General features: G+C 46.6%; 1 protein-coding gene across 4 annotated transcripts in view; it reads right to left on the reverse strand.

The window, feature by feature from the left end:
- USP37 (ubiquitin specific peptidase 37) overlaps window positions 1-16,736 on the reverse strand; it is a 328,025-nt gene that overhangs the window by 230,737 nt on the left and 80,552 nt on the right. For all 4 annotated transcript variants that reach the window (XM_069227105.1, XM_069227104.1, XM_069227107.1 and 1 more), the window contains one exon: window positions 8,669-8,874. In XM_069227105.1, coding sequence (XP_069083206.1) covers window positions 8,669-8,874 — 206 coding nt within the window. The remainder of the gene's footprint in view (window positions 1-8,668; window positions 8,875-16,736) is intronic.

The raw sequence follows: 16,736 nt of genomic DNA on the forward strand, positions 1-16,736 counted from the left end.
AGATACACATGCTGTGCATAGACTGAAGAGCAGTTCACTCCTAAGTAAGCGGTGGCTAGCCTGTAGGAGTTGGAGTAGTTTACAATAGTGTTTTAAGCACTGCTTGACCAACATTTGCTTGTTGGCGAAATAGCACATCCACACAGTAGTACTTAGTAAATGTGTGGGGTGTGGACCATGTGGCTGCTTTGCATAGGTCTGCCATTGGTATATTTCCTAAGAATGCCATTGAAGCTCCCTTCTGTCTAGTAGAATGTGCTTTAGGCTTTACTAATAGTTCCCTTTTAGCTTTAAGATAGCAAGTTTGAATACACTTTACTATGCATCTGGGCTAGTCCTTGTTTTGAAATAGGATTACCTTTATGAGGCTGTTGAAAACCCACAAAAAGTTCTTTAGATTTTATAAAATTGTTTGTTCTGTCTATATAGTACATGAAAGCTCTTTTGAGATTAAGAGTGTGGAGAGCTCTTTTCGCAACTGAATCTGGCTGTGGAAAGACGACTGGCAGTTCCACTGACTGATGTGAAATAGTGAAACCACTTTGGGTAGACATTTTGGATTTGTCCTACGTACTATTTTGTGTTTGTGAATTTGGGAGAATGGATCTTCTAAAGTAAATGCTTGAATTTCACTCTCCTTAAGGAAGTAATTGCTACCAGTAAAGCAACTTTCCATGAGAGAAATTGAAGGGCGCAAGAATGCATGCATTCAGTTGGACCCATAAGCCTTGTGAGCACAATCTTAGGATTCCAGGCAGGAGCTGATTGAGCTCTAGGTGGAATAACTTTTTTGGACTTTCATAAAAGCGTTTATGACAGGAATTCTGAACAGAGGTACGCGGTCTGCTTTGGAGATAGGCTGTCAATTTTAATAGCTGAATATGCTAGATTTGCTTTTTGTAAGTGAAGTAAATAACAGACAATATCCTGTACTGATGCAGTAAGTGGATTAATATTTTTTGGTTGGCAGTAATATATAAAATGTTTCCATTTATTTTCATAGCATTGCCTGGTTGTAGGTTTACATTTTTATTTTTTTATTTTTTTTAGAATGTCCATATATTCTGATGAAAGCTATGACCTCAGGAGCCAAATCGCCAGTTTAGGTATACTGGAATTGGGATGCCTGATCTGACCCGTGTTTTGATTCAATAGCTCTAGTCTGTTTGGGAGCTTGTGATTTGGATCTGTCGGTAGTACCACAAGTGTTGTGAACCAGTGTTCAAGTGCCCAAGTGGGGGCTTTAGTATCGTAATGAGGGAAGTGTGACGGATCTTGTTGACCAGAAACCGAATTAACGGGAGGGGGAAAAAGTGTAAGCATATATCCCTGATCAATTGATCCATAGTACATTGCCCTTGGATCAAGGTTGTGGGTATCATGATGCAAAGTTTTGGCATTTTGCGTTCGCTTGTTGAGAAAGTCTACGTTTGGTGCTCCCCATATGTGAAAGTAATATTGTATTACTTGTGGGTGAATCGTCCATTTGTGTATTTGTTGCCACATGCTGCTTAAGAGGTCCACTAGCTGGTTGTGTATCCCTGGGATGTATTCAGCTAGCAGGTGAATGTGATTTGCCCATTTCCAAATTGTTTTCTGCTATAATGGACAGTTGGGATGAGTGTCTCCCCTGTTTTTTTTTGCAGATAATACATTGTCGTCATGTTGTCTGTCCTTAAGACTGTTTTGGAAATGATCTGTGGTTGGAATGCTTTGATGGCTAAGAATACTGCCAGCAATCCCAAGTGGTTTATGTGGTAAGTATGCTGGATTGAGTCCCATTTCCCCCTGTATTTTAAGATTGTTGAGATGGGCTCCCCAACTTGTCATTGATGCATCTGTGTTGATTATGGTCTGTGGCACAGGTTCCTGAAAAGCCCGTCCTTTTGATAAGTTGGTGTTATTCCACCATTGTAGAGATTTTGTAAGTTTGGTGGTCCAACACTAGATCCTGTAGTTGACCTGGTACCGGAGACCGTTGTTGCGAGAGACTGTTGCAGTGGTCTCCTGTTTAGACGTGTATTGGGCACTATTGCTATGCATGATGCCATCTTTCCCAATAGCCTCATGACAAACTTTACTGTGTAAGTTTGATTGACTTGTAATTTTTATAGCTGTGGGTGAAACGTTTGGATTCGTTGTGTATTTGGGTAGGCTAATTCTGACTGAGTGTTCAGAATTGCTCCTAGATAAGGTTGAATTTGTGTCCGCTGAAGATAAGATTTCTGGTAATTGATTGTGAACCCTAATATGTGCAGGGTATTTGTGTGCGTTGACAGTTTCGAATGGTGCCGGCTTTTATTAATCAGTCGTCCAGATATGGGAAAACATGTATGTACTGTCTTCTGAGGTATGTGAACACCCTTGGTGCTGTTACTCCAAAGGGTAGTACTTTGAATTGATAGTGCTTGCCTGCTATCACAAACCTTAAGTACTTGCGGTGTGCTGGATGGATAGGAATGTGGAATTAAGCATCTTTTCAATTTAATGCGGGCATGTAGTCTATTTGGTTTAAAAAAAAAAAAATTAAAAAAAAGGAATGACATCCTGTAAAGTGACCATGTGCAAATGCTCTGACAAACTATATTGATTTAGAGGTCTGAGATCAAGAATTGGTCGGAGTGTTATCCTTTTTTGGTACGATGAAGTATAGAGAATATACCCTGTCCCTTGATGACTGATGGAAAACATCTCTATTGCACCTTTGAGTAAAAGAGATTCTACCTCCTGTTTTAACAGACCAATGTGTTAAAGAAAAAGCCTGTGTGAAGGGGGTGGAATATTTGGTGGAGTGGAGATAAGTTCTAGGCAATAACCGCTGCAGATGATTGACAGTACCCCTTGATCTGGAAATAGTGCAGTCTTCCTCCCACAGGAGATGTATGCTGTGTCAGGATGCCCGGAAAGTCACTGCTTTGATTAGGTGGAGGCACGTCTTGCAGCAGGGGATTTGCCTCTAGATCTGAAAGTGTCTCATCTAAGAGCCCCTGAAAGATCCCCTGGTTTGATATTGTTGTCCCTGTTTTTGTTGGGACGTAGAGGCTTAAACCCTCCTCTAAATTGAGGTTTACAAAATGAGCCCCAAAAAGGTTGTGTAAAGGGTTCCTATGGCCTTTGCTGTCTGAGACCTTTTTTAATTTGTCAATGCTTGTATCCACCTCCTGTCCAAAGAGTTGTTGCTTACTAAAGGAATGCAAAGGACGCTTGTTGTATTTCAGGCTTAAAGCCCGAGGACCTCAACCAAGCATGTCTCCTAATTGTGACACTAATGTTTATTCCCCTAGCTGCTGTATCAGCCGCATCTAGTGCTTATTGGATCTGATTATTAGCAATGGCTTGTCCTTCCATTACTTGTTGTGCTCTTTTCTGGTGTTCCTTTGGGAGGTATTGAAGGAACTCCTGCATTTTGTCCCAATGTGCCCAGTCATACTTGGCTGAAAAAGCTTGGGAGTTAGCAATTCTCCACTGCTTTGCAGCACGAGTTACTACTCTTGAATCGAATTTGTGGCTTTATCAGGGGGAGGAGCGTCCCCTGTTGGCTGGCTATTTGCCTGTTTGCTGGCTGCACTGCCTACAATGGAATCTGGTGGTAACTGCCGTGAAATAAAGACTGGATCAGTTGGTGCTGCTTTATATCTTTTGTCTATTCTAGGTGTCAATGACCTGGCCTTTACTGGTTCTTTGAAAAAGACATCAGCATGTTTTAACATATCCGGTAACACTGCAAACATTGATATTGTTTGCGAGTTGAGAAGAGTGTTAAATAGAAAATCCTCTTCTATTGGTTCAGAGTGCATCTGTACATTGGGATAGGTGGCTGCTCTGGAAATGACCTGATTATAGGCTGTGGTATCCTCAGGTGGATACGGTTCTTGTGGGATACAAATCTGGATCATTGGGTGGGACTGGGTCAGAGTCATACATATCCCATGGATCCATGTCGTAAATACCATCACCCATATAGCCCCATGTGAAGAAGCATGAGATTGTGTGGGTGAAATTGGTGGTGGAGTATGAGGTGGTGGAGAAGAGGGAAGATAAGGCGAATGCGGTTAAGAAAGCTGTAGTCTTTGGCTTCTCTATGTTTAAAGATCTTTGCCGGTAAAGGGCCAGTTTCCATACTCTTGGAGCGCTAGTTTCCTCTTTGTAATTGGAGGACAGGCAATAATCTTTCCAGTCTCTTTCTGGATTTGAATCTTCTGTTTTTGGTTCATGACCTCAAGAATGGGTCTAATGTCTGTTTCATCAGCCTCCTGTTCTGAAGACAGAACCTGTTTGCTGCCCACTAATGAATGCTCCAAAAGCTTGGTGGCAGGATGCTTCACACGGGCCGAAAAAGTGGTCTGATCGGTAGGGGAAAGTTTTCAGCTCTGAAGAGTGGCTTTGATGTTTCAACTCCGAAGAGGAGCGTGGATGTTTAGGCTCCGATGTGGTATGAAGCCGTCTCAGTTCTGAAGTGGAAGCCTCCACCTTTCGACTAGATGTCAAAACAAGCGACCGTCTGTTCGTGAGAGTGAGTCTTGGCCTTCTTCGGCACAGAACCCGAAGGTCGGCTGACAATCTGTTTTCGGGTCGAACCATGGCCAACAAGCAGTGGTAGACCCAAGGCCTTCTGTGATTTTTTTTTATTTGAGTGTCTGGCTGTCCTCATTTGAATCTCGGTCGGAGACAGTCTCGAATGGAGACTGCAGTCTGTGCCTGTTCTGCACCAAAGATATCATGCGTTTGTTCCCTGGACTTTGATGCCATCTCTAACCGCCTTCTTTGATCGAAAGGACCAACATGCCTCGCAGGTCTCTTTGTGGATGGGGGAAAAGGCAGAGGTTTCACACTGAACTTGGCGTGACACTGACAGAATCGAAATGGAGACTGATCCTTGAGCCTATGACGCAGTAGGCCCGAGAAGGACGTTTAATCGATCCCAACACTACAATTGGATCAAGTGTAGTCAGAAACGCGTTTAAAAACGATACCAACATTAAGGAAAAGGAAAGAGAAGTTCAGATAGTACAGAGAAGGAACACATCCGAACCAGATGGCATAAAGAAAACAATCTAACAAAGGAGTCTATGCCAATGCACACTATCACTGAGAGGAGGAGTCACTCGATCTGGAAAGTTTCCAGGGGGGGGGGGGGGGGGGGTTGTTTGTCAAGCAGGGGCTGAGAAAAATTGGGGTTTGTTGGGCGGGGGGGGGGGGGGGGGTGTCCACAGGGGTGCGTCCAACCCTCACCACTCCTAGCCAAAGGTTGTGTGTGGCAGCATGAACATCCACTAATTATACATTACTTTGCATTAAAAAACACCCATAGAAAACTGAAAAAAGCCAAATGTTACAGCGACATTATAGTTAGGTTGACTTTTTACCCACACAAAACCATAGAAATTCAGAAGTTCTAGTTATGCTTATGTTACGTGTAAAGAAATGGCTCCCTGTTGCAGTTACCCCCCCATTTTTTGCCTGATACTGATGCTGACTTGACTGAGAAGTGTGCTGGGACCCTGCTAACCAGGCCCCAGCACCAGTGTTCTTTCACCTAAAATGTACCATTGTCTCCACAATTGGCACAACCCTGGCACCCAGGTAAGTCCCTTGTAACTGGTACCCCTGGTAACAAGGGCCCTGATGCCAGGAAGGTCTCTAAGGGCTGCAGCATGTCTTATGCCACCCTAGGGACCCCTCACTCAGCACAGACACACTGCTTGCCAGCTTGTGTGTGCTGGTGGGGAGAAAATGACTAAGTCGACATGGCACTCCCCTCAGGGTGCCATGCCAACCTCCCACTGCCTGTGGCATAGATAAGTCACCCCTCTAGTAGGCCTTACAGCCCTAAGGCAGGGTGCACTATACCACAGGTGAGGGCATAGGTGCATGAGCCCTATGCCCCTACAGGGTCTAAGCAAAACCTTAGACATTGTAAGTGCAGGGTAGCCATAAGAGTATATGGTCTGGGAGTCTGTCAAACACGGACTCCACAGCTCCATAATGGCTACACAGAATACTGGGAAGTTTAGTATCAAACTTCTCAGAATAATAAACCCACACGGATTCCAGTGTTGGATTTATTAAAAAATGCACACAGAGGGTATCTTAGAGATGCCCCCTGTATTTTACCCAATTGTTCAGTGCAGGACTGACTGGTCTGTGCCAGCCTGCTGCTGAGAGACGAGTTTCTGACCCCATGCGGTGAGAGCCTTTGTGCTCTCTGAGGACAGAAACAAAGCCTGCTCTGGGTGGAGGTGCTTCACACCTCCCCCTGCAGGAACTTTAACACCTAGCAGTGAGCTTCAAAGGCTCAAGCTTCGTGTTACAATGCCCCAGGGCACTCCAGCTAGTGGAGATGCCCGCCTCCTGGACCCAGCCCCCACTTTTGGCAGCAAGTCCAGGAGAGATAATGAGAAAAACAAGGAGGAGTCACTGGCCAGTCAGGTATCAAACTTCTCAGCACAATAAATGCACACTGATGCCAGTGTACATTTTATTGTGAAATACACCCCAGAGGGCACCTTAGAGGTGCCCCCTGAAACCTTAACCGACTATCTGTGTAGGCTGACTGGTTCCAGCAGCCTGCCACAGCCGAGACATGTTGCTGGCCCCATGGGGAGAGTGTCTTTGTCACTCTGAGGCCAGTAACAAAGCCTGCACTGGGTGGAGATGCTAACACCTCCCCAAGGCAGGAGCTGTCACACCTGGCAGTGAGCCTCAAAGGCTCACCCCTTTGTGCCCTAAGGTGTCCTGAGCTGAGGTGACTGACTTTTAGAAATCCTCCATCTTGTAGAAGGAGGATTCCCCCAATAGGGATAGGAATGTGACCCCCTCCCCTTGGGAGGAGGCACAAAGAGGGTGTACCCACCCTCAGGGCTAGTAGCCATTGGCTACTAACCCCCCAGACCTAAACACGCCCTTAAATTTAGTATTTAAGGGCCCCCTGAACCTAAGAATTTAGATTCCTGAAACTACAAGAAGACTGCTGAACTGAAAAACCCCTGCAGAAGAAGAACAGAAGACACCAACTGCTTTGGCCCCAGTCCTACCGGCCTGTCTCCTGCCTTCTAAAGAAACCTGCTCCAGCGACGCTTTCTCCAGGACCAGCGACCTCTGAATCCTCAGAGGACTGCCCTGCTTCAAGAGGAACAATAAACTCCTGAGGACAGCGGCCCTGTTCCAAAAAAGACTGCAACTTTGTTTCAGAGGAGCAGATTTAAAGACCCCTGCAATCCCCGCAAGAAGCGTGAGACTTGCAACACTGCACCCGGTGACCCCGACTCGACTGGTGGAGAAACAGCACCTCAGGGAGGACCCTCCGGCGACTCAGACTGAGTAACCAAAGTTGTCACCCCCCCTGAGCCCACCACAGCGACGCCTGCAGAGGGAATCCCCAGGCTCCCTCTGACCGCGACTGTCTGACTCTAAAAATCCCGACGGCTGGAAAAGACCCTGCACCCGCAGCCCCCAGCACGTGAAGGATCGGAACTCCAGTGCAGGAGTGACCCCCCAGGAGGCCCTCTCCCTTGCCCAGGTGGTGGCTACCCCGAGGAGCCCCCCCCCCCTTGCCTGCATCGCTGAAGAGACCCCATGGTCTCCCATTGATTTACATTGGAAACCCGACGCATGTTTGCACACTGCACCCGGCTGCCCCAGTGCCGCTGAGGGTGTACTTTGTGTGAGCTGGTGTCCCCCCCCCGGTGCCCTACAAAACCCCCCTGGTCTGCCCTCCGAAGACGCAGGTACTTACCTGCTGGCAGACTGGAACCGGGGCACCCCCTTCTCCATTGAAGCCTATGCGTTTTGGGCACCACTTTGAACTCTGCACCTGACCGGCCCTGGGCTGCTGGTGTGGTGACTTTGGGGTTGCTCTGAACCCCCAACGGTGGGCTACCTTGGACCCCAATCTTAACCCCGTATGTGGTTTACTTACCTGCAAAACCTAACAATACTTTACCTCCCCCAGGAACTGTGAAAATTGCACTGTGTCCACTTTTAAAACAGCTAAATGTGTTTTATGTAAAATTTATATATGCTACTGTGATTTTTCAAAGTTCCTAAAGTACTTACCTGCAATACCTTTCAAATGAGATATTACATGTAGAATTTGAACCTGTGGTTCTTAAAATAAACTAAGAAAAGATTTTTCTATAACAAAAACCTATTGGCCTGGAATTGTCTCTGAGTGTGTGTTCCTCATTTATTGCCTGTGTGTATGTACAACAAATGCGTAACACTACTCCTTTGATAAGCCTACTGCTCGACCACACTACCACAAAATAGAGCATTAGTATTATCTCTTTTTGCCTCTATCTTACCTCTAAGGGGAACCCTTGGACTCTGTGCATACTATTCCTTACTTTGAAATAGTGTATACAGAGCCAACTTCCTACATTACGAAACTAAATTGTGGCCTAGAGCTACTTAAAGGCACAAGTTATGGTTTCTTCATATTAGCATAACTAAGTATAACTGCTGAATTTCTATTATGTGGGTAAAATGTTGACTTAAATATAACAAATCTAACCTTTGTTTTTTTGTTTTTTTTTCCTACACATAAAAACTTGGTGTCTGAAATGAAGCGTTAATAGTGGCACTAAGAAGACAATGTTGATAAATTACAGTACAACTAGATATACTAACCAATAAACCAATTCAATAAAATGCATCATATAATACTTACATTTTGCAGCTGATTGAATGCTGCACCTCAAACTCAAAGTTGCAGATAACTGGACAAGAAAAAACCCGAGAGGTAGAACAGTCTTCAGAGGTCCGACCTACTGCATTCTCATCACCAGATGACGGCTCATACTTCCATGTTTTATTTAATTTCTCCATGTCCTCCTTCAGCTGATCAAGGCATTGGTTTAAAAACTCATGTGCGTCCTGAGAAAAGCAAAGCATTGAGAATTCATGACAAATGCCCATTTATCAGACCTGCTTTAGAGGTGGAAGTCTGTTCCGAAATGTTGAACCTTTCTACCTACAAAAGACATGCTTACCTGACCTTTAACCAAATAGGAAGATTTGTGCACTAGCTGAATTTATTGGCAGAACAATGTTAAACATTCTTGAAAAAAAGACTGATTCTGCTTCATTACTAGACTTCGTTAGACAGATTAGCAAATTGTGGAAAACGTTAGGTATTTAAGCTCCCCCACCCCATTTAGGACTATGAATACAATCAGCTTAATAAACTGACTTTCAGCTAATATCCCAATTACACTACATATACAGAGGCTTTTTGCGTAACAAATTGAAAAACTAAATTACCTGCTCTTCATCTCCACTACTTCCCAACTCCAGATTTACAGTGCAAAAGACCATGACAATGCTTAAAACAGAACTATTCACCAGAGAACGATCTCATGATTTACATTGCAAAATATTCACCAACACTCAATCTAACGTATAGGTTCACTGACGTTCTCAATTTGTCATTAGAGTAGTGAGTCTTGCATCCTCCACCAATGCTCAAAACCATATTCATATTTGTCAGAGCTGCACATTTTAATAGCATCATGCGCCTTTCAATATAGTTTAAATCTCATCACAGAACTGCCTGCTGGAAGGCACTTGTACCAATATTTCCAGAGCATCTATGTTCCAGACATTGTAGAGTGAAGATCGGATCATGTAGAGATATGCAGACAGGTATTACACATCAGATGAGAAAGGTTAAAGAAATGTGGTGTGAAACTGATCTGTCAAAAAATTAAAAGCCATTTGAGGATCAGGTTTTCACTGCAATGTCCTTCAGTAGGAAAAAAAAAACATGATTGAGTGTGGCAAAGACTGCAAATAGGTCTAAAGAGACTAGGGCCCGACACCCAGTCAAGCAGCTTGTGGGGGCAACACTGAGTTGACAAGATCAGTACTGTGGCTCAGTCTGATATGTCAACCCTGAAATGTACGCAAAGATTTTACATTCAACAAATGTTTATAACTGGGTAAGCGTCATTTTTTTTCTTGGATTTTCCAAATATGGAACAATGAGGTAGGGTGAAAGTTACAGGGATAATCACCCTGCAGGTAAGCACGAGTTTGACCTGCTCCTCTATTATAGACATTTTTGTTCTAGAGACCAAGGAAAGTTCATTACGTAGTTCTTAAGAAGAATTAACTAGGCGAGGAGTAGATAAGGGGGGGAAGCACACTGTTGAAGCACTCTGAAGATTGAGTGATTGGGCAATATGCGTGGACCACATTTTGCAAGGTTTCCCATAATCTCTCGTTGAATAAAGGCTATACAGTAATGCAGTTTAAGCTCATAATTGTAGTTAAGTTTAGATGGCCATTCTAATCTGGACGTTAGAAGTTTAGCATGCACATCCAGGAAGATCAAACTCAAAACTCTGGAAAACCCACATCAGGCAATACACTATACTGGATGAAAAGCATAAACACTAGCTTCCAGACTAATCATTAGACCCTGGACTGAAGCTCTCTCTACTAAAGAAGTGGCAAAGTAAGGGGCAGTCTCAACCTATGTTCAATTATGGCATACATAGCACAAATCAAGAACACTGCTCCGTTTTCCATACAATCTTCTGGTGGAACAACCAGAAGTCTGTTGCAGCATGCACTTAGGCAGGCGGAAGATTTGGGGATGCCATCAGAAAAGAGGCTTGCTTAGTTAGAGCTCTCAGGACAAGGGTCAATCATTGCAATGCCACAGCTTGTGTCCAACATTTTCCCACCCTCTAATGTGGAAGCATTTGTTCATTATTTGGGGAAACCCACAGATGACAATGCTCACTGTATGGGACAATTTAATCTTTTCTTTAATACTGACCGACATTGGGGCTCTTCTTTTAGAAGAGAAAACTTGGAGCTCCACCGCTTTCTTTCTATGGCTTCTACCAAAGAGGTTATGGCTTCTGATTTAGTATAAATGCTACATACATATTAGCATTAGCTTACAACAAATAATCTCAGAATAGCAATTGGGGGGGGGGGGGGGGAAGGTCGGCATTGGCCAAACCAGCAATGGAGTCAGACATGTAGACCGGAGCTCTGACCCCCCCCCCATCGTCCAAAAGAGTGGGGTAGCTGGGGAGGTGACAATATCCTTTAGTTAGCTCCTTCAGAGCTCGTAAATGCTGTTCACGCACCCCACTGGGGCCTGGGCACCGGCAGGATGGGCTGCAGAGCTGGCAGACGAGAGAGCCGAGCAACAACAGAGGGGATCACACAGATGCGAACAGGGCCACAAAAGAATCATCGCGGCGGTGAAGGGGTAGAAAGAGGTTCACCACTGGGCCGCCGGGACAGAAAGGACCCATGGCAGCCTGCAGGATTGGCAGAGGTTTTGAATATTGGCGCAAGCAATGACAGTGCAATCAGGTGCTGAAGAGATGCGGCAACCGCCATTTTGTTCATGTGGCCTAGTGGAGGCAGCAGGATCTATTGGATGCCCCCAAGCAGCCTGAGGTACTGTGCTCTTCCCCTCTGGCAGTAATTAGTGCACCTTACCCTAACCCCCCGTCACCCATCCCCGGGACAGTGACACAGGGGCAGAGATCGGAATGGAGATCGTGCAGGCACAGTGCCCTCTAGTTCCCACCCCCTCCTAGACTGCTCATCAGCACATGTGGGTGGCCGCGAGGGGAGTGGCAAATTTCACAGATATAAGGGAAGGCTGGGATCCACCTATTACCCCCACCAACAACCCACAACATATTCTCTCCCCCCCCCCCCCAGGAGAGGAGGAGACAGATCCTCAACCCATCAGGGTCACGGGGGCTGCTGAGACCTGGGCAAGACCAGTAGACAGTGGAGGAGCACAGAAGACTGACTGGTGCAGGAGATTTGCTGACCCGATGGAGGCCTGCTTGGGAGTGGCACATGGAGGAAGACCATGGGGAAGCAGTGGGCTGGCAGGAAGGTGCCCACAAAAAGTGCCAAAGACACACAGGATCTCAGCAACCCCTCCACCACCTGGGACCCCTCTGAGGCAAATAAGTGAGGCTAAGTAACTTCCGAGATCAGGATGTGATCCTTCAGACAGCATGGAAAAGGGGGGGCCCTTGGAAGATCGGGAACAGGAGATATCTGACCGGACTACATGATCACACCAGGCCACCCTTTGGCGGGGGACAGATGGGAGAGGCAGAAGAGACTACTCACTCTGGAAAGTAAACTGACAGCACTAGAAAACAGGTATTCCATTTCACCAGATCCCAAGACAGTGAGAATGTGCAGATAATGGAGGAATGTAACAATGGCCCGAGAAGAAGTAAAATGCCAACACCTTTTGAATAGTAAACACCTACAAGGCAGGTAGTAACAGGCAAATTATTAGCCTGGATAAGTAAGAATGAAAGGACTCACTTAGCAGAGAATTACGGACAACCAAGGGGGAGATTATCAGGGAGCCCAAAAATATAATGGAGGAATTGCCTACCCAACTGGTGGAGTTCTACAAATCCTGCATAGATATCCCAGAGGAGGAAATAGACAGCCTCATTGCTGATAGCCTCATGGCACAGTTATCCCTTCTTCAGAGTGCAGAGCTAGAGGATATTACAGAGGAAGAATTGACGGAGGTGATGGGGCACCTGCAGGTGCCGAAAACCCCGGGACCCAATGGGTTCCCGGTAGAGCTCCGCAAGTGGACAATACCTCACATGCACATAACCTTATTAAAGGCCTTTGAAACTGGGGAACTCCCAGAGATAAAGGATCAGTAACAATTGTTTTGATTCTCAAACCAGGCAAAACCCAGAGACAGAAGCCTGATCTCACTGCTAAATGTTGATATCAAAATCCTGGCTATAGCGCTGGCTATCAGACTTGGGACAGTAATGACGACCCTGGTCCATCCAGGCCAAAGTGGTTTCATACCGGGCCGTTCCACAGCACCGAATCTTGGGAGGCTTCACAATAACTTGGCCCTGATAAACTCAAAGGGCAAGCTTCGACTTCGTGGAATGGAGGTATACAGGGAGTGCAGAATTATTAGGCAAATGAGTATTTTGACCACATCATCCTCTTTATGCATGTTGTCTTACTCCAAGCTGTATAGGCTCGAAAGCCTTTTACCAATTAAGCATATTAGGTGATGTGCATCTCTGTAATGAGAAGGGGTGTGGTCTAATGACATCAACACTGTAAAGAAATGGCTCCCTGTTGCAGTTACCCCCCACTTTTTGCCTGATACTGATGCTGACTTGACTGAGAAGAGTGCTGGGACCCTGCTAACCAGGCCCCAGCACCAGTGTTCCTTCACCTAAAATGTACCATTGTATCCACAATTGGCACACCCTGGCATTCAGATAAGTCCCTTGTAACTGGTACTTCTAGTACCAAGGGCCCTGATGCCAAGGAAGGTCTCTAAGGGCTGCAGCATGTCTTATGCCACCCTAGAGACCCCTCACTCAGCACAGACACACTGCTTACAAGCCTGTGTGTGCTAGTGAGAACAAAATGAGTAAGTCGACATGGCACTCCCCTCAGGGTGCCATGCCAGCCTCTCACTGCCTATGCAGTATAGGTAAGACACCCCTCTAGCAGGCCTTACAGCCCTAAGGCAGGGTGCACTATACCATAGGTGAGGGTACCAGTGCATGAGCATGGTACCCCTACAGTGTCTAAACAAAACCTTAGACATTGTAAGTGCAGGGTAGCCATAAGAGTATATGGTCTGGGAGTCTGTCAAACACGAACTCCACAGCACCATAATGGCTACACTGAAAACTGGGAAGTTTGGTATCAAACTTCTCAGCACAATAAATGCACACTGATGCCAGTGTACATTTTATTGTAAAATACACCCCAGAGGGCACCTTAGAGGTGCCCCCTGAAACTTAACCGACTACCTGTGTAGGCTGACTAGTTTTAGCAGCCTGCCACAAACCGAGACATGTTGCTGGCCCCATGGGGAGAGTGCCTTTGTCACTCTGAGGCCAGTAACAAAGCCTGCACTGGGTGGAGATGCTAACACCTCCCCCAGGCAGGAATTGTCACACCTGGCGGTGAGCCTCAAAGGCTCACCTCCTTTGTGCCAACCCAGCAGGACACTCCAGCTAGTGGAGTTGCCCGCCCCCTCCGGCCAGGCCCCACTTTTGGCGGCAAGGCCGGAGAAAATAATGAGAAAAACAAGGAGGAGTCACTGGCCAGTCAGGACAGCCCCTAAGGTGCCCTGAGCTGAGGTGACTGACTTTTAGAAATCCTCCATCTTGCAGATGGAGGATTCCCCCAATAGGGTTAGGATTGTGACCCCCCTCCCCTTGGGAGGAGGCACAAAGAGGGTGTACCCACCCTCAGGGCTAGTAGCCATTGGCTACTAACCCCCCAGACCTAAACACGCCCTTAAATTTAGTATTTAAGGGCTACCCTGAACCCTAGAAAATTAGATTCCTGCAACTACAAGAAGAAGGACTGCCCAGCTGAAAACCCCTGCAGCGGAAGACCAGAAGACGACAACTGCCTTGGCTCCAGAAACTCACCGGCCTGTCTCCTGCCTTCCAAAGATCCTGCTCCAGCGACGCCTTCCAAAGGGACCAGCGACCTCGACATCCTCTGAGGACTGCCCCTGCTTCGAAAAGACAAGAAACTCCCGAGGACAGCGGACCTGCTCCAAGAAAAGCTGCAACTTTGTTTCCAGCAGCTTTAAAGAACCCTGCAAGCTCCCCGCAAGAAGCGTGAGACTTGCAACACTGCACCCGGCGACCCCGACTCGGCTGGTGGCGATCCAACACCTCAGGAGGGACCCCAGGACTACTCTGATACTGTGAGTACCAAAACCTGTCCCCCCTGAGCCCCCACAGCGCCGCCTGCAGAGGGAATCCCGAGGCTTCCCCTGACCGCGACTCTTTGAACCTAAAGTCCCGACGCCTGGGAGAGACCCTGCACCCGCAGCCCCCAGGACCTGAAGGACCGGACTTTCACTGGAGAAGTGACCCCCAGGAGTCCCTCTCCCTTACCCAAGTGGAGGTTTCCCCGAGGAATCCCCCCCTTGCCTGCCTGCAGCGCTGAAGAGATCCCGAGATCTCTCATAGACTAACATTGCGAACCCGACGCCTGTTCCTACACTGCACCCGGCCGCCCCCGCGCTGCTGAGGGTGAAATTTCTGTGTGGACTTGTGTCCCCCCCGGTGCCCTACAAAACCCCCCTGGTCTGCCCTCCGAAGACGCGGGTACTTACCTGCAAGCAGACCGGAACCGGGGCACCCCCTACTCTCCATTCTAGCCTATGTGTTTTGGGCACCACTTTGAACTCTGCACCTGACCGGCCCTGAGCTGCTGGTGTGGTGACTTTGGGGTTGCTCTGAACCCCCAACGGTGGGCTACCTTGGACCAAGAACTGAACCCTGTAAGTGTCTTACTTACCTGGTAAAACTAACAAAAACTTACCTCCCCCAGGAACTGTGAAAATTGCACTAAGTGTCCACTTTTAAAACAGCTATTTGTCAATAACTTGTAAAGTATACATGCAATTTTTATGATTTGAAGTTCCTAAAGTACTTACCTGCAATACCTTTCGAATGAGATTACATGTAGAATTTGAACCTGTGGTTCTTAAAATAAACTAAGAAAAGATATTTTTCTATATAAAAACCTATTGGCTGGATTTGTCTCTGAGTGTGTGTACCTCATTTATTGTCTAGGTGTATGTACAACAAATGCTTAACACTACTCCTTGGATAAGCCTACTGCTCGACCACACTACCACAAAATAGAGCATTAGTATTATCTCTTTTTGCCACTATCTTACCTCTAAGGGGAACCCTTGGACTCTGTGCATGCTATTCCTTACTTTGAAATAGCACATACAGAGCCAACTTCCTACAAACACCCTATATCAGGTGTGCATAATTATTAAGCAACTTCCTTTCCTTTGGCAAAATGGGTCAAAAGAAGGACTTGACAGGCTCAGAAAAGTCAAAAATAGTGAGATATCTTGCAGAGGGATGCAGCACTCTTAAAATTGCAAAGCTTCTGAAGCGTGATCATCGAACAATCAAGCGTTTCATTCAAAATAGTCAACAGGGTCGCAAGAAGCGTGTGGAAAAACCAAGGCGCAAAATAACTGCCCATGAACTGAGAAAAGTCAAGCGTGCAGCTGCCACGATGCCACTTGCCACCAGTTTGGCCATATTTCAGAGCTGCAACATCACTGGAGTGCCCAAAAGCACAAGGTGTGCAATACTCAGACATGGCCAAGGTAAGAAAGGCTGAAAGACGACCACCACTGAACAAGACACACAAGCTGAAACGTCAAGACTGGGCCAATAAATCTCGACTGATTTTTCTAAGGTTTTATGGACTGATGAAATGAGAGTGAGTCTTGATGGGCCCGTGGCTGGATTGGTAAAGGGCAGAGAGCTCCAGTCCGACTCAGACGCCAGCAAGGTGGAGGTGGAGTACTGGTTTGGGCTGGTATCAAAGATGAGCTTGTGGGGCCTTTTCGGGTTGAGGATGGAGTCAAGCTCAACTCCCAGTCCTACTGCCAGTTCCTGGAAGACACCTTCTTCAAGCAGTGGTACAGGAAGAAGTCTGCATCCTTCAAGAAAAACATGGTTTTCATGCAGGACAATGCTCCATCACACGCGTCCAAGTACTCCACAGCGTGGCTGGCAAGAAAGGGTATAAAAGAAGGAAATCTAATGACATGGCGGCCTTGTTCACCTGATCTGAACCCCATTGAGAACCTGTGGTCCATCATCAAATGTGAGATTTACAAGGAGGGAAAACAGTACACCTCTCTGAACAGTGTCTGGGAGGCTGTGGTTGCTGCTGCACGC

This window comes from Pleurodeles waltl, chromosome 3_2 (genome assembly GCF_031143425.1).
Source record: "Pleurodeles waltl isolate 20211129_DDA chromosome 3_2, aPleWal1.hap1.20221129, whole genome shotgun sequence".
In the NCBI taxonomy this organism is placed as follows: Eukaryota; Metazoa; Chordata; class Amphibia; order Caudata; family Salamandridae; genus Pleurodeles; species Pleurodeles waltl.